Source organism: Colius striatus, chromosome 14 (genome assembly GCF_028858725.1).
Source record: "Colius striatus isolate bColStr4 chromosome 14, bColStr4.1.hap1, whole genome shotgun sequence".
NCBI lineage: Eukaryota > Metazoa > Chordata > Aves > Coliiformes > Coliidae > Colius > Colius striatus.
This window is the reverse complement of record NC_084772.1, coordinates 21,286,436-21,304,421: the sequence shown is the minus strand read 5'-3', so window position 1 is coordinate 21,304,421 and position 17,986 is coordinate 21,286,436. Positions and strand designations below refer to the sequence as shown.

At 44.9% G+C, this 17,986-nt stretch overlaps 1 protein-coding gene across 8 annotated transcripts in view; it reads left to right on the top strand.

The window, feature by feature from the left end:
- Positions 1-17,986, top strand: part of GALNS (galactosamine (N-acetyl)-6-sulfatase) — a 53,103-nt gene that overhangs the window by 4,478 nt on the left and 30,639 nt on the right. For 7 of the 8 annotated variants that reach the window (XR_009819729.1, XR_009819728.1, XR_009819727.1 and 4 more), the window contains exons 3-10: positions 607-681; positions 1,729-1,831; positions 4,746-4,889; positions 6,638-6,704; positions 6,821-6,948; positions 7,743-7,882; positions 9,001-9,104; positions 15,443-15,579. Coding sequence is in view for 2 of the 8 variants with exons in the window: in XM_062007278.1 (XP_061863262.1) it covers positions 607-681; positions 1,729-1,831; positions 4,746-4,889; positions 6,638-6,704; positions 6,821-6,948; positions 7,743-7,882; positions 9,001-9,104; positions 15,443-15,579 (898 nt within the window). In the remaining 6 variants the exon portion in view is untranslated. Of the gene's footprint in view, positions 1-606; positions 682-1,728; positions 1,832-4,745; positions 4,890-6,637; positions 6,705-6,820; positions 6,949-7,742; positions 7,883-9,000; positions 9,105-10,573; positions 10,865-15,442; positions 15,580-17,986 lie in introns of those variants that run through there. The other variant, XM_062007279.1, reaches the window with a different exon arrangement.

Below are 17,986 nucleotides of genomic sequence, written 5' to 3'. Positions count from 1 at the left end.
TTCCATTTAGGATACGATCTGGCAGTGTGCTGATGTCATCCTTGCTCAGAAAAGGCATTTAAAATATGCCAAAGTCCTGCTAAATCCAGCCGTGGTACTGCATATGCTTAAACATCTGTTTAAATGTTCCCTGCAGCCAGGACCTGACTCTTGTCAAATCTGATGTCTCCTTCCTCACTATTACATGACTTTTGTTCAGGCAAGCCTGAAAACTTAGCCTTAAGCATGTCATCAGTTTGTGTTAGTGTTTCCTCTCACATATACATCAGACTTTCCTTTTAGAATTGCTGGGATAGGAGGGCTGCTGCAGTGACTATGGAAAGTAATTACTCTTCAGTAGTGGATAATTTAATAGAGGGGCCGAATTTTAGTCAGGTTTGTCTTGGAATAATTCAAATGGTGTCATATCAGAACCTGGCTGTCTCCATGGCTCTCTAGAGAGGGGAGTCGCTGCCTGTTGTAACATGGGTGATCTTAGAAGCTGGCTGTGGTAAAAGGATGTTGACATGCTTCAGTCAGTGCACTCTCCTCAGCCTTGATACAATGATATTGTATCACATTAAGCAGAGAATGCATGTGAAATAAACCATTTGTTGTGATTTGCAGCAAGGGCAGCACTGCTGACAGGCCGTCTCCCAGTCAGGAATGGCTTTTACACCACAAATGGACATGCCAGAAACGGTATGGATCCCTTCCTGATTTGCCTTCCTCTCTTGATTCCTCTCTGTGCTTTGTAGGAAGTTTTGCTCTGAGCAAAGGCTCAGCTCAGGGATCCTCCCTCATGGATCTTCCAGAGTGGCACAAAAAGATTACCATGTTAACTGCTGGTAATAGGCGTGAAATTTATTGCTTCCTCTTCATCAAGCAGAAAACCTTCTCAAATTAAGAGACATAAACAAGGCTGGTTGGTCCATTTGCTTCTGCTGGCTGGGAAGTGTTTCCTCTGGGCAGTCTAATTGATGTCTGGTGAAAGAAAGTCACGTGGGGTGTACATTAACACCCCGAGTAAAGAACAAGCTGCTTACATTTCATTCAGCAGCCACTTTTCTAACCATTTCAGCCTTGGCAGTTTCATAGCACTGTTGTGCCTGTGGTGCTTCCAGGGAACACTCCCAGTTTGTAACATGCCCAGGTTGATTTCTGGGTCCTGTGATCAGTTCCAGCGTGACAGATACCACGTGCTTGGGCAAAAACCCGCAGCTATGTACTGATTCACCCTGTGTGTCAGCAACAGCATGCTGGGCTGTCTCTGCCCTAACCAAAGCCACACCTTAGATTCTTAAGGGCCAGAGAACTGGGGGTTGTGAGAGGCATATCATTTCTTTCAGGCCTTGCAGTCTCAGCAAGTTTATAGATCATTTGATTTAGGGAAAAATGCCTTCCTTTTAGCAAATATGAAGCAAATTTGCAAGGGTAAAGGCAAGCCCAATGCATAACTAAAGTACTTCCTTTCTGACTCCTCTCTGTCATGGGTCTCGCCTTCACTCTGTCATAGCAGCCCCCTTTATTATCAGCCATAGTGTGCAAGTGGGTGGAGAGCTCCCTTTGATCTCCCTGGATCAACTTATTCCCTTCATCCCATGACCTGGGAGGACACAAAGAGTGACATTGCTGAGACTTCAAACTAATTGCAATTTCTGATCCAGTGATAATGCTTCTAATGATGGGTTAGCCATGAGCTGTTTGCTCTAAGAGTCAGAAGTACTTTGTTTTGTTTGTTTTCTCCAGCATACACACCACAGGATATAGTAGGAGGAATCCCAGATTCGGAATTGCTGCTGCCAGAGCTGCTGAAGAAAGCTGGCTATGTCAACAAGATCATTGGCAAATGGTAAACTTATTTTAAGGTCTCTGGCTTTGAGAGGTCAGTGTGTGTGTTTCTGTATTGTGAAGGAGCAGTAGGATCCACCTGAACCTTGGGGAAGGAATGTGTTTTGAAGCTCAGATGTCTGGCTTTTGAAATGTGGGGTGGATCTGCCCCCCCCCCGCTGTGATCAGTTTCTGAAGTGAGTGTTATCATTACAAGTACATACATTCATCTTCACACAAAGAGTTGAAGAGGTTTATATGTGTGTGTATATACATACTTAAAAGTACTTCAACTCTGTGTGCTTTCATCCATGTATCACATTACTTAATCAAAAACCACCAAGATGTTCTGTTGGAACTTGCCTTCAGCACTTACATCCTTTTTATCTTTGGCCTCTGCTATACATTGGGAGTTTTTTGTTAAGAGAGTAGACTAAATTGTGAAAGCTGCTTTTTTGAGGGGCAGAGGGGGAAGTAGAAGTGTGTGATGTCAAAACAGAGATGCAGCCATTTCCAGGGCTGCACTGAACATTGTTCATCAAGTGTAGGTCAGGGTGGATAGAGACAGACTGCTTTGGGATAGCTGATGCCAGGTGTATTAAGAGACCTAGAGGGCTGATCTGATACACTGTGGCTATTGTCCTTGGACTTTGTGGAAGTACAGTATAATCTTTGTGGAGGATCACAGAATCTTAAGGGCTGGAAGAGACCTTCAAAGCTCATCCAGTCCAACCCCCCTTCCAGAGCAGGACCAGCTAGAGTAGGTCACACAGGAACTCATCCAGGTGGGTTTGAATTTCTCCAGGGAAGGAGACTCCACAGTACAAAAGAATTTCTAAAAACCAATGTTTTGTGATGCCTGTGAAGAATCTGGAAGGAAAAACCTGGAAGATGTTCAGATGAAGCACACATGGTGGAATTACCAGTGTAACAGTTTGAAACTGGTGCTTTTGTAGCATTTGAATTTCAAATGTGCTTGTGGGCTGTAATGGAATCCCATGGGGCTTGGGGATCTCTGAACAGTTGATTCACAGTTTGGAACAGTGCTGTAATAAATAAATGCCTAAACAGCAACTCCAAAACTACACAGACACCAAAGGAGTACTGCTTGGTTAACAGAGTAATTGTTAATGAAGAGACTTCAAGCAGGAGTAGCATCGGGGGGATACTGTTTAGGAAAGTAATGGGATACAATTTCTTTAACAGTTTCATTAACTAGTTAGAGGAGAGTGATGCTGAATTTGGAAAGAAAGCAAACTAACTTAAGAGAGGGAATTATTTATTACCAGAAATCCAAACAGCAGAGTGGCCATGGAGAATTGGATCAGTGGGGTGAATGCAATAAGATGCAGTTCAGTGCTAATAAATGTAAATTCATACACCCAGGGAAAAGAAATAAACAAGGCAAAGGCAGATTGGTTCCAGGCACTTATCTGGAAAAGAGCAAATCAGGAAGGACCTGCAGCTGGTAGGGAGAAGCGGGGTAAATGGGAATGTGCAGTGCACAGTCGATGTGCACCCAGGTGATGCTCTGCAGCAGCAGCCTTCACACCACCTGCTTCCCAACAAGGTGGGAGGAAATGCACAGTGCAGTAGCACTCAGACTAAGCACACACAGAACTGCAGTGCTTTTAGAGGTTAAGTTTTCCAGCAAAAGGCACTTGTATCCCTTCGACATCTCTCGGGGTGTGCTGTGACAGTAAGCTCCTCAGTTTATTTCTGTTGTCAAGTCAACTATTTTCCATGATGGTTTTAGAGTCTGTTGTGTTACATGAAATATTTCTCTATTTTTGGGGTCATGAGAGGGAGAGAACAGTCTGCATCTCAGCAATTACCTGTCATTTTTTTCAAGCCTCTTCCTCTGGAAGTTCTCTTAGGACTTTCTTAGAATAAAACAGTTTTGTCCATCCCCCTGTTGTAGGAGCAGCCAGGAGTAGCTTTGTGTTACCATGAGTATAAAGGAAGAAATGGTAGAATCCTGCAGATGAGGCTTGCAGAGTTAGTTACATCACTGAAGTATGATGATAGCTGGAATGATGATTATCTTCTGCTATAAATCATTTTTAAATAGCTCAGAATAACACTGTGGATCATTATAGTTCAGGTAATGCATTTTATGCCCCTTATGTTCAGAAAGTGTGCAGAAGGTGATAGCACAAAATGGACAGGTTGCAGATGGAGGATTGTGAGTGGAAGCTGGATGGTTAAAGAAATATTTAGCTACAAAAATCCCCTTTAGAGACTGCAAGAGGATGGACACTCTGTATCTTCAAGATAGTACAAAGGAAGACAAGGTAGAATTTCAGTATATAAGTTAGAGATTAGAGAGGAGCTTCATCCTGAAGTGAAGGATGGAGAATTTTCAAGCTGCATAGTAGAATGGAGATGTCATCAGGAGTAGCTAAAGATGTTTTATGCTCACATGTGCACGTAAAGAACTCATTTACATTCAGGTCTCTCTGTACCATTTGACAGCATGAATACTCCATAAGGGGAATGCAGGTACAATGGTACATTTCACGAGCTTTACCTCGTGCTTTCACAGCTTAGTGGTATAGAAATGAGTTATTGTAGATTAGAAACCTTAAGGAAAACATTCTGTGTGCCTCTGCAATGGCCTTGGGCAGTGTAGTCCATCAGTACAAGTCGTCAGACCAGCAGGAGAGAAGACTCCAACAGAAGGAAATAATGGAAAACAAAGATTGGAGAGGAGACTGAAAAGGGGGGTGTGGAAGCAGTGGAGTGAGTCTGCATGGATGCATTGCAGCAAGTGTGAGAAAGATCAAGACAATGCTCTGCAGTCATTTGTTTAATTAAAATGCTTGAAGTTCTCCTGCCTAGGCAGAGATTGTTTTCTTGCATGCCATCCTGATGAGATTATTATTTGCTGCTTTGCAGCAGAATTTTAACTCATCTGTTTCTTTTTGTTTTCCTAGGCATCTGGGTCACAGGCCCCAGTTCCACCCCCTGAAGCATGGGTTTGATGAATGGTTTGGGTCTCCAAACTGCCATTTCGGACCTTTCGACAACAGAGCGCTCCCCAACATCCCTGTGTATAGGGACTGGGAAATGATTGGCAGGTAATTCAGCTGCTTGCCTGGTAATGTTATTTTCTTTGCTTTCCCTGCTGACATTACAGTGCTGGGAGATAAGTGCTAGTGTAGCAAACCCATTTCAGTGAAAAGGGCTTGGCAAAAATAACAACTGCTTCAGAATCAGAGTTACAGACTCAGTTGACTGGGCAGCGATTTACAGGTGCTTCACCTCATGCAGAGGACTTTTATAGCATGTCCTGCCTCATACATGATCTGAGACGTGATACAGAGTGCCCTGAATGCCCTGCAGTTCAGCAGGAAGCCAGTGCAGGAAAGATGCTTGTCAGAGTTAATGAAACACGTGAACAGCCCTTCTGGGGCAGGCACAAGGCCCATTTAATCCATTGTACTCTGTGATGGCCACTAGTAGTGAAGGCTTGTAGAATGGAGAATAAGAAAACAGATGTATAGAATGGTCCTTCCCTTACATGTTTGTCCATTTTCCTAAACTGATGGATATGTCCAGAGGTTTAATAGCCACTGACTTAACCTCCATGAACTAATCTTGTCTCTTCTCTAAACCCATTCATATTTCTGGACTCTGCAACATCCTGTGCCAGGATCTCACCTCTTGCTTTGCCCTCATACTTTTGAACTGAGCTTTCCCACTAGTCAGGGGATGGCCAATGTCCAGCCTTACAAGGCCTGAATGATGGTTGGCAGGGGGGCTAAGATGGAATTGAGGGAAAGCCTTGTGGGAAAATGCACAAGACAGGCAGGAATGGGGAGATATAGATTAACTGTCAGGAGATATGTGAATTTTACATCTAGGAGAGGAAGGAAGGATAGTGGTCCCTGGGGGAGGAAGAGGTTTCAAAGGCAGTGCTGACAGCAAAGGATACTGAAGCACTGTTAACTTAGCCAGTGCCTGCTGCTTCCCAGTTGTGATTGTGGCCCTCTGACTTTTCCAGTTAAAGCCAATACCAACCCACTTCTATGACACTGGTGCCCTTGGAGACTAGGCATGGTAGCTGACTACTAAACTTTAATCTCCTAAACCACTTTTTTCTAGAAACCCTGTCTTCCTTATCTCTGCCTTGCTATCTAAATGTAAAGTTGAAGTTCATGAAATATGAAGCTAGATGTTTGATTCTGGTGATTAATAAAGGTCTGAGTACTGAGGCTAACCTGCAAGTGGCATGTGGACTGTCTAGGGATGTGACTGCCTCCCTCACAGAGATGTTTGCTTATCCTGCTGCACCCTGAAGGCTTCCTGTGATCATTTCACTCCACTACTTCTCTCGGAAGCTGCTTCCATTCTGTACTGAAAAACCTCTTTATTCTTTCTCCTCCTGCTTAATTGGTGTCTAAAGATACTTCCAAAATAATGTTTTCAGAGCAGCTCAGGTTCTGATTCCAGGATTGCTCTGTTCCCCTGGAAGTTGTGCTCTACTCCTGAAACTTTTACTTGTCTTTCAAACAACTCCCTACTGAAGGGGGATCTTTAAGCATCTTACCCATGTTCTGATAGCTTAACAGTGGAAGGCTGGTAGCTGAGGTTTGTCCAAAACTTGCAGTCATTGTTAATTTGGGTCTAGATGTTTCACTGCTTTCTCCCATAAGAAAAAGCACAGTGACATCCTTTTTAGTGTCTGAAAAGAGTTTTCTGACTAGCAACTGTGACCTGTCACCTACTTACACAGCAAGTAAAGAAGGGGGAAAAAGAGCCTTTTAACGTTGTTTATTCCTTAGGATTGATTTTTTTCTCTCTCTCTGATTCATTTTATCTCAAGATATTACGAAGACTTCAAAATTGATCTGAAGACAGGTGAAGCCAACTTGACTCAGATCTACCTCCAGGTACTGTCTATTTTAATGCTGATTTCTAAGCCACAGTGACTTGATGCTTCTTTTTTTGGAGAGATTTAAATGGCAGAGGATGCTTCCCTTAAATTCATTTTTATTGTTGTTTACAGGAAGCTCTCGATTTTATTAGCAAGCAGCAGGCCAGCCAGCAGCCATTCTTTTTATACTGGGCAATTGATGCTACCCACGCTCCTGTTTATGCCTCCAAATCCTTCCTGGGCACTAGTCAGAGAGGACTGTAAGTCTTGGTTTTGTGGGTGTTGATTTTGTTGTTTTGTTGGGCTGAGTGTGTTTTTAACTAATACCTCATGCTGCAGAACCAGCAAACCTAAGCAATGTTTATTAGATCCAACTATATCATTTCTCCAAAGTGTGCATGTGCTGAAATACATCAGTTTGTGAGGACTTTGCTTGGATTCTTCTTTAATAACTTTGCTATAATATAAAATTAAGATTGTGTGACTAAAACAGGGGAGAAGGGGGAGTCCAAGCTCCTTTGCCAGTTGTGTGAGTAATGAAGTGCTGTACGTGGCACAGATCATTCTTTGGAAGGCTTTTGTATGATTAATGCCTGTTTTAAAAGCCTATCAATCAGACCAGCAAGTAGAAGAGCATGGATGAAAAACACCACTTCCAGGAGGCAAAGAGCTCTGCTGATACTGTGAGTCTTGCTTCTGAGAGTGCAGTTTCAAACCAGCATCCATAAGCAAAACTGTGTTATTAACTCAAGTCTATAGCAAAGGGGCTTTGCTATATTTGAGCACTTTGTAGCTAAATTTCTGTCAGCTGCTGATCTCTGCCCAAGAGTGGCTCATATCTGAACAAATTCCAACTCCCAGCAGCCAAGAGAGGTTGCTCTCTGCAGGTAAGGGACACAGGGTTCACAATGACAGGCAGTACCCCATGCATAAGGAAAGTGTTTCTGCAGCGCAGGTACCAATGACATCCACTAAAAACAGGGTGGCTGACTGCAATGCTGTGTGACACTTCTCTTTTGCTGCCTTTAATGTTTTGCATCTACATTGGCCTCAGCTATGGGGATGCCGTGCGAGAAATTGATGATAGCGTCGGCAAAATCCTGAGGCACCTTCAGAAGCTGGGCATCACTGAGAACACTTTTGTGTTTTTCACCTCTGACAATGGAGCTGCTCTCATTTCAGCTCCTAAACAAGGTGAGTCTCAGAGGAACAAAGCTGAGCTGAGGCTGTGAAATCAAGGCTTACATCTCCGTGTCTGGGGGAAGAAAGAGACCTGGGGTTTTCCTTTATGCAGTTAGGAGAAGCCTCAAATCACAGAGCATTTATGTTCAATGTTAACTTATGTTCATTCCTCCCAGTCCTCGTTGGAGGAGGTATCCTTGCCTAAGTGGACTGTTGGCCTAACCCAGCATGGCTGTTACCTGTGTGCATTCCCACTTTGAGCTCCATTGTCAGGGGGTGAATATTTTAAACATGCATTTGGGACCAGGCACAATAACTTAGCAGGGTGTTTACTCTCCATCTGCCAAAGGCATATTGAAGCCTTCTGAGTAATTCCAGAGAGTTCAAGGGTCCCTCCTTCTTTAGCTGTCATGAAAAATACCAAGAAGAAAAAGTATTTTTGTTTCTTCACAAGTTTTCTTTTGTTTGGATCATTGTTTCTCCTAGAGTCACTGCAAATTGATTTGATAACCCACTCTCTTCTATTTGGAGGCAGGCTGTCTCGTGGTTATTGCACCACAGAGCAGGGAGTATCCTGATTTCAGCTGAACCACTGTGTTTGCCTTTGTGTGACCTGGAGTCAGTCACGAGACCTCCTTGTTTGCTCAGCAAGCTCAACTACAAGGTTGGGTTAAAAACCCAGCCATTGCTGCTGTTTCTGAGAGTGAACATTCAGGGAATGCACGGCTTATTTTCCTCACTCTTGTATCTGCATCTAATACTGCTCTGGTACTTTAATTCTGATGGAAAGGTTCAGGTTTCCCTTGGTTACAACAGCAGTTAACATGCTTAAAGGGAAGGAAAATGCCACTATTTTCTGCTTGGTTTGGGTTTTTTTCCCTTTGGTTGGTTGATAGCAAGTTGTGTTTAACATTCACTTTATTCCTGACCTGAAAAGACACTCCTAAAAAACCCAACATGACCAAAAAACCCCCAACAGCCAAACCAGCTCTGGCCATGTTATTTGAAGAAACATTCATGCAGAAATAACAAAGGAATTTAAAACTAGCCCAAAAGACTTCCTGGCTGACAATGTGCCTGTGAAGTTCGATGTTGGTGTTTCGTGGGGTTTACGGCTCTTCTCTCCCTAGGAGGAAGCAATGGACGTTTTCTGTGTGGCAAACAAACCACCTTTGAAGGTGGCATGAGAGAGCCAGCTATTGCTTGGTGGCCTGGGCATATACCTGCAGGAGGGGTGAGTACCTGCATTGAACAATTCTGATTGCTCTGAAGTCAATGGAGTTGTTCTTGCTGGTTTCAGTGGGCTTTGGATCAGACTTTTAACATGCCCAACCTGTGGGTCCGGGCACTTAGCCTAAGTAAGGAGCTGAATGATGCCCCTAGAGAACAATGCCATTCCTGGTCATTAGTGCTAATTTGCATCTAGAGTGTCTATGATCAACACTTCTGTGAGCACCCAGCACTCTGCCCTGTCTTCCTGCTCTAGTTAAACCCTTTCCTCCTTTGCACCACAGTGTTTTCAGTGTGTTATGTGTTGGAACAAATTGGAGCACAAAGACATGTTGCCACTTGTGTCCCAGTCTAGAGCAGGAACGTGTTGCCCACAGATGCTCTGCATGCCCTGAAGTATCAAGTGATTTAACCCTCACAGCTCTCACTTTGGTATTTGATAAAAGTTCCACCCAGGGAGAACTAGACACCAGACTATTGCTCTTTCCTGCCTGTATACAAATTCAGATATGATCACTCCAAATAATCCTCCAGTGGCACTACCAGCCTCCCTTGTCCCAGATCTCATTAAAGAAAGATGCAATCAATTCTTCTGCAGGCAGGGTTCACACTAAATAATACTGATTTCCTCCCCTTTGTGAGCATCTCTCATCCCTGCAGAAAGTGATACTTCATTAACTGGGCACTGTGCTTAAGACTGCAAACTCTTCATAAATAAAACATTTCTTCCCTTTTGGTGTTTTCATTGAGTCAGGACAATGATAATTTATCATTTACTTTTAGGAGGAAGCCATCAGACAGCTTAGCTCTGCAGCTGAGGGCAGCAGGCTGGTTTGGTTCAATTTCTAAAGAGTTCACAAAAGCTACTAGAGATGTTTTATTCTTTTTTTAATTTGAAATGAAAGCAGTCTCTTTTTTGTTTGAATTTCAACATTTCCATAAAGCCTTTACAAGCCAAGCACAACAGCCTTGGGCTAGCATAGGAGAACATGAAACTCAGGCTGACTGTTTTGTTTTCCATGTCCAAACTAAATAATGTGCTAAAAGTAAACATGCATTGTAAATGGGGACAAGTAAACACCCACTTTTAACATTCTTTCCATTGTAGTAACTCTGAGGATAATCAGGAACACGGGTAGAGGAATCATTGTGCCTGCTGCTTTTCTAACTGTGACTGACTACTCACAGGTAGTCTGGTGCATGTAGTGGAGCCCTGAAGCTTTATGTGGTGCCAAAGGTTTTCAGCAGCCTGGTGTGATGCGTGGCTTCCTGCCTGAGGCCACAGCTGAAGCTGCTGTTTGAATTCCTCTGAGCAGTCATTCCTGTGCAGAGTTTTGCAGAGAAGGGTGGGCTGACCCATACCAGCAGCCTGTGCACGCTCAGCGAGCTGGAGACGGTGCTTGAGGCTTATTGGGACAGGTAGGGGCCTGACAGTCCCCTTCACCACTGCTGACAGCATCCTTGGCATTTCAGCAGGTACTTAACTTGAAATCCATCCTACCCTGGGCTCCAGCTTACGATGCTGCCAGCCAAACATCTGCACATGCAGGTGTTACACACCCAGATGTCCTCTTGCACTCCACTCGGGTACCTTGGGAAGCTTGTTCCGAGCTCTGGCCTCAGGATGTGCTGCTTTGCTCCGAGTTACATCCCCACCTGATGCTTCTGATGAGTGAATATGTGATAGCTACTTATATTTCTTTTCTGCTTGTATTCTTGCCATCGAGGCTCCAGCACTGGTACCCAGAGCAGCACTGACCACAGGTGAGAGGTTTGGCATTGCTTCTGTCTAATGCAGCTCACGCTACCTTGGCCTGGAAAGCTCCTGTAGTTACTGCTTCAGAATTGCCTCTTTCACTGACATGATAAGTGAAAAGACATGTGTTTGCTAGTACATTTTTGGCTTCTTTTCTGTGTATAATGGAGTCTGTAGCTTCAACATCATCTTGACTGCAAGTTTGAACTAGTCAGCCTATGTCCTGGGTAGTCCACAAACCTATAAACCGTGGAAAAAATGGTTTCAGAGTCTCTCATTGCTCTTTGTTTTCAAAAGAGTTGAAGGAAATAAAGGCTTGGGAGCCCTGAACCAGGCTGGGAGCAAAAAGCTTCTCAGGAGTGCCAGACACAAAGCAGAAGGATCAACTCTTCCTTCCTGCACTGGGATTGCTTCTGGTGCAATGGTTGTTCCTCCCCAGCCGTGGAGGTTCTGAGGAGCAGGCAGAGGGCCAGTAACCATTTCAGTTGGCACAACAGCAGCCAGAAAAAGAGGATTTGTGTCTCTGGCCAGTGAAATCCAGTGGTTGGGTGGAAGGCTCCTTCCTCTGATGGAATCTGGCAGTATATTAATCATCCTATTGATATATAGGATGGGTGTTTTGTCTCTGTTACAGTATACATTTGTTTGCTGAAATAAAGGAGTACCTTTGGATTTAAATTGAAGTTAGGTGACAGGATGGTGAGCACTTGCCAGGCTGACAGGGGTTCGGATCATTGGTGCAGCTGGCTGATTCACAGGTTTGGGGGCAGAGGGATGCCTCAGGAGTGCACATTGCTCTTGGCATCAACATTCAGTAGATTCTGGTCCCCCATCAGGAATATTTATTCACACACAGCAGCCTTTCTGCAGCTTCCTCCTCAGCGACGTTTTCCAGGTGAATTCACAACAAATCAGCATCTCAGCATTCCCCACATCACATCTGCCTTCTGGAAGGATCCAGCTGGAAAGGGGGGGGGGAAACCCAGAAAGAATCACATTCTGTTGGTATTTGAATCCTCCTCCTCTCTTCCCTTCACCCTCCTCCCCTTCCCTCTCTCGTGCCTGCTTCCTGAAGGAGAAAAGAACATATCAACCCAACGACAGCATTGCAACCTTTTCTTCACTATCTCCCATGGGGCGCAAATTGAAATTGAATTAGACAGGGATATCAGGTCTGCTCGCTGTGATAACTGTAAAAGGATTTTATTTAAAAACACCCTGACATTTGTTCACCCAGTTTCAAATATTTAGCTTCCCTCCTTTCCATTCCTGGCGGGGGCGACTTTATTAATTGTCGCCTTTGATTCAGAGTTAAAGCTTGAAAGCGCTGATAACAGCACTGGTGACTATTTCTTCCAGCGACGTGGCCCACAGCAAAAGGATTTCATTTTCTTAAAGACATTCTGTGTATACTGAGAGTTTATTAAAAAGAAGGGGGGTGGGGGGAAGGAGAAGGGGGGGAAAAATCCGTTCTTCGTGCGTGGTGCCGGCTGTTTCTCACTGATACCACCAGTATCTGATCTCACTCCTGGTTTTTTATAGATATATTATTTATTTTCTCTGGGCTGTTGCCCTCTCTGGATGGGGTTTTTTTTCCCTTTCTTTTAAATAAATAAATAAATGGGAGCAGCAGCTAGAATGAAAAAGCACTGTTGACAGGAGAAAATGGTAATTTTTTCCCCTTTCTCTCTGAAAAGACTTCAAAGTTTTTATATAAATATTAACCTTTTTTTTATTCTCTCCCCCCACCACCCCAACCCCCCTTCTCCAGTGTGCTTGCTGCACAGCACAGATAAATCCAAGTGGCTGTGGCACGGCCATTTAATTTCCTTAAGAAGTTTTCTCTGCTTCACGGAAAAATGTTGTGTGAGAGCAGCACAGTAATTGGATGATTAAAGAGAGTCATCTGCGTCTGGTTCTGGTTAATAAGGGCCAGGACAAGGCGGCCGTGGTGGCCCCACAGGATTGTGGCAACGCAATGTGTAAATGAGGTGATGGTAGAGGCAGGAGTCTCGGGTCAGCCACTGCCTCTTACTGCCTGTTATCAAAAGATTGAGGCGAGGGAATGGAGCCACGGCGAGGGAAGGCACTTTTGGATTTGCTGTAGAGATTGTGAGAGGTCTAATTAGGAAAAGTCTCAGGCAGCCGCCTGCCTGCCCCTGACGTAGCAGTTGTCAGGGAGCAGGCCTCTGCCACATCCCCTCTTTATTAGATTGTGAGCTCTGCAGATGGTGTTCTGCTGACCCCACAGCTCTCCTAAGGCATGCTTGGGGTAAATTAGCCGGCAGATGAGCCTGTGAGGGACTGAGCATCTTTGCTGAGATACTGAGCACTTGTAATCCCCCTTGACTTCAGCAGGAGCACTGCCTGCCCCTCACCAGCAGCTCAGAAGCTGCCCAGCTCTGTAAGGAGTGAGCTGAGGCTTGGGGTGGTTTTATATGTGTACATGATTTTAATGTGCACTTTCTGAGTGCACACCTGAGACCAGAGATGAGGGGATGGTCCATGGAGCACTGTCTGTCATGGCTAATCCCAGAGATGACACAGGTTCTACTCAGCCATACATGTTGCCCAAATGGCCCCAGGGCTGCAGGAAGGGGTAATGGACAAAAGCTGGAACACCAGAAGTTCCACTTAAAGAAAACTAATTTCTTGTAAGGGTGAGGGAGCCCTGGCCCAGGCTGCCCAGGGAGGGTGTGGAGGCTCCTTCTCAGGAGGTTCCCAACCCACCTGGACACGTTCCTATGCCCCTTGATCAAGGGGATTTAGCAGGGACTGGGGCTGGAGGAGCTCTGCAGGGCACTTCCCACCCCCAGCATTCAAGGATTCTGTTACCCCATCCAAGGGCTCAGTTCTGACTCCTTCTCCACAGCTGTGTATCAGAAGATCCTTTTCTCCATGCAGAGTGGGAAGTTCATGTATACATCTGCTTTTTGTGAAGGATTTGTGGGCTCATCTCTATTTGTCTCTGCCTACAAGGGCAGGCTGAGCACAGCCTCTTTCAGGCTGCCTGCTGCAGCAATGTCTGTGAATAAGCCTTAACCTCCAATGCCTGAGACCTTCTGCAAGGCAGGTTGATCTTGGTCAATTGATCCAACTGCTTTCCTGGGCAAGGCTTTCCATGGTCAGGCTGCTTCTTGTGCTTAGAGCTTTGCACTTTGGTTTCTTCTTGAGGGTTGTGGAACTTTCCTTGCACACAGCTTTAGTGTTACGTGTTCCTGCCAGCACCTTTTGAGGAATGAAAGCCATTAACATTTGAAATTACTGTAATCAAGTAATGTGATATTGTAATGTTAAACTTGTAATTAATCCCCTGCATGTTGCTCTCTCCAGTTTCTTTATTTTAAAAGAAACACAGCTTAATTTTTCCTTTGTGTTCACTTTTTTCAGCCCAGTCTCTTAATGAAAGGCTCAGTATCGCAGAAAAAACACCCTTTTCCTTTTAGACTTCTTCTTCCTCTAGAACCAGCATCTCACACACACAAAAAAATCATTTATCATGTCATCATTTGTTGTCATCTTTAAATAATTAGTGTCAGCTTACAGGCTGGGGTCTGTTTGTGCCTGGAAAGGGGTTTCGGTGACAATACGGCTTTGATAGCCCCAGCGTCGTAATGTTCACACTGACATTCATGGGGCTGCTGCTGGGACTTGGATCTCAGTCAGAAAGTGCTTCTGCACTTACAGATGTGAGCTTGGATCAGATGGTTTCTTGTTTCCCAACAAGGGGTACAGCTGAAAAGGCTGTTTCCCTGTCACATCTTGTGCTGCTGCATCCCGGTGCAAAAGAGTCTTGCTCTTGATCTGAATGGATCTGCTTCAGTTGAGTGCGTCGCCAGCTAATTAAGCATCCCCCAGCAGATAACTGTAGCATGGCACAAGCAGGGTGGGAGCAAAGCTTCAGAAAGAATCAGTCAGAACAGACATTTTAGGGTTTTTAAATATAAATAATTAAGACCAGAGAGATAAGTATGGTTTCCAATTAAGGAAGAAGAAAAAAGCTTGCACATCTCCATTGGAGCCAAACCCAGATGTTTTTCTCCCTTATTAAAATATATACTAAAAATATCACAACTTTACAGTTCTTGAATTGTTGGAAATGGTTTGCAGATGAAGTCATCAGGCTCTTTTTGTTACTACCCATCTATTGCTGTGCTTTCTGGGAACTCTCTCAGGGTGTTGTGGACTCTCAGATGACCCAGAGACAGCACAAATCAAGGATTTTCTTCTCCTTTGCTTTAAGTGCCTATCTTCATAAGCCACAGATGACTTGGAATTTGCTAAATTGAGTTGAACTCTGTGAGAACATGCTCCTGTAAAGCAGATATGTAGAGAGAAGAGAGAAAAATGGAAAGATGAATCAAAATGCAAATGCTCCCTCGAAGTGGAGAAATAGGGATCATCTCCTTTACGCTTTCCATACGAGGTTTGCTGGTGACTGCACCAGAAAGGGAGATGTTCTCCCAAGATCCTTAGCAGAGGAGGTGGTTCAGGAAGCAATGCTTTTGCTTTGGTGCAAACCAGCCTCTTTTGTTTTGCCTTTGACTGAATGTCTTTTTGCAAATGCGCTTCTGTTGATTTTCCAGGTCAGTCATCAGCTGGGCAATGTGATGGATCTCTTCACCACCAGCCTCTCCCTGGCGGGACTGCAGCCTCCCAGTGACAGACAGATTGATGGCATCGACCTTTTACCTGCCATCTTGCAGGGCAAGCTAATTGACAGGTTAGTTATGAGCCCAGGGCTCTGACCCTTGCCTCCAGGCTAAAGTGATGCCAAATTTGGGATCGTTTTTACAGTCAAGGTTACAGGAGTATTTAATCAACTGAATTGAGGCATCTTTGCTCCTGCTGACAGTGGGGTAGCACCAGAGCTTTACACTACTTGCCATTGTGGAGCAGGCAGAGGTGGGATTTCCTGACATGTGGCATGTTGCCATACAGAGGAGTCTGGGGACAGATGAAAGTGTCGTGGGGTTAGCAGGGATCCCTGGAACAACATATGGTAACAGGGGAGATAAAAGCCTGAGAACTGTAGCCTGGGTAGGGGAAAATACATTATTTATTACTGGAAAAACATCCAAGAGTATTGTGGGTCTTTATAGCCCCAGCTTGAGAGAGGTTGGATGTGAGGACTGGGCTGCTACAGATGATCTGGAAGGCCACCTCCTCCCAAAGTCCTCTTTCTGTGGAGGCTTTTGCGAGACTAGATTTGGGTTAAAGACCTGGGATCTCTGCAGGCATTGGGGAGTGCTGTCAGGTACAGGCACTAAGGTGTGACAGCAGATATCCTCGACTCTCTCTTTGGAAGGGTCAGAGGTTGAGAGAGGTCTTGGAGTTGTGATTTTGACGAGGAATTTGGCAGCCCGGGAAGCCTGAATAGGAATGTAGTCTCTGTCTGTGAGACAGCAAAGAAATACATGTGTGAAACACTCCAGTCCTCTCCTGTGTTGGATGGGAGCCTTTGTAGTCACTCAAGGTGCATCAAGACTTTTTTGCTGCTTCTTTTTTTCTTTCTCTCCAGACCTCAGCAGGTCACAGTTTTCACTTCCCCAAAAACTTCCCAGGAGATGCAGCTGTTGTGTTCTTTTAAGCTTAAAAAGGAGAAACTGAATGGGGTAAAAAAGAGATTGGTATAGCAGAGTACAAGGTGTAATCATAGAATCACAGAATGGGAGGGGTTGGAAGGGACCTTTAGAGATCATCTTGTCCAACCCTATTGCCAAAGCATGGCCACCCAATCCTCTTTCAAACATGGAAAAGTTATTGTTAGAAAGCAAAAGCCTGACCCTGACACCTTCCAGCAAAGGGGCACGTCATGGCTTGTCAAATAGTGAGTGTTTATGGTAAGGAAAAGGGAGACAGGCATACTTTGTGTCATAGTTGTTTGGGTTTTTGTTAATGGGACTGGGTTAGATCAGGCCCTGCATTTGGCCAGTCTCTCAAGCTGCCTTTATCTCACCGGCGCCTCCGGTGCTTTGGGGACGCAGGAGAGGGCTCTGCTGCAGCAGCCTGTCCCCTTGGCTCACCAGCAGCTCCTGGTCACAAAGGAGAAAGGCTTGTTGTTTGTGCAAGGACCTCACAGGGGAGGCTGCAATTGAAAAAGAGAAGAGATCTAAGGCTACTTGTGGAGATTTTACTCTTACCTTGCGTTTAGGGACTGTTTTCTCAAGGTGGCATCACCACAGTGGGTAGTTTTTACCAAGTGGCATCTCTGAATGAAAGACAAAGATGTATGTAGCCCCCAACAGTGACAAACAGCTTCACCATCTCGTCCTGTCAGCTGCCTGAAACAACTGGAGAGAAGAGCTGACTACATCTGATGTCCTTGTCTGATGAGCTGCACCAACAAACCAAACCTCCCTCTTGCAGATTTTGTCCTATTCCCTCAAAAGAAACCAAGATTGTGCTATTGGGGGAACCAGTAGGAATGTTGCTGGGGTGCCCTGGCAAGGGCATGTACACGGGTACAGAGCAAATGCTCCAAGTGAGGGGCATCTCTCAGATGTGTTTTTAATTAAGAAAACCTCCAGGAAAAGCAATTGGAGTTTTCAGTGATATGTTTAGATGATGCAAAGGGAGATTTTGGGAAAGAAAACAGTCAGAAGTTAAAAATAAAGCATGTCTGAGTGCCAGGGCTTCCCATATGGAGCTTTTCTGACATGTCATCCACAGCTGTCCAGCATCTGACATCCTCCCTGGCCACCCTGTCCGTGTGACACTAACAGCACATAGCTTGGTGCTGCTGTAAGGAGGAGGTTAAGCATCACACAGCCTGTGAATCCCTTTCTCTCACACACACACCACTTCTGAGACATTTGGTGTTTAAATCGGCACGCTCTATAGGAAATAACAGGGTCTGATAGTTCAAGGATTAACAATCCCTGGCAGCCAAGATGTATAATGTTTCATTCTTGTGCCCTGTGAGCTCTCAATTTGATGAACACTTTACGAAATGTTAATTGAAAACCTTGCAGTGGAGCCTATTAGGAGGCAGCCTGCTTCTGGCTGATAGGGAATCGGAAGTCAGACGCCATGAGAGTGTTTGTCTCCCTTATCAGTGAGGCCGCTGGGGCTGGGGCTGCCCAGGCCCCAAGTCTCGCCCTTTCTCATGCAGCTGTGCTCTTTTCTCA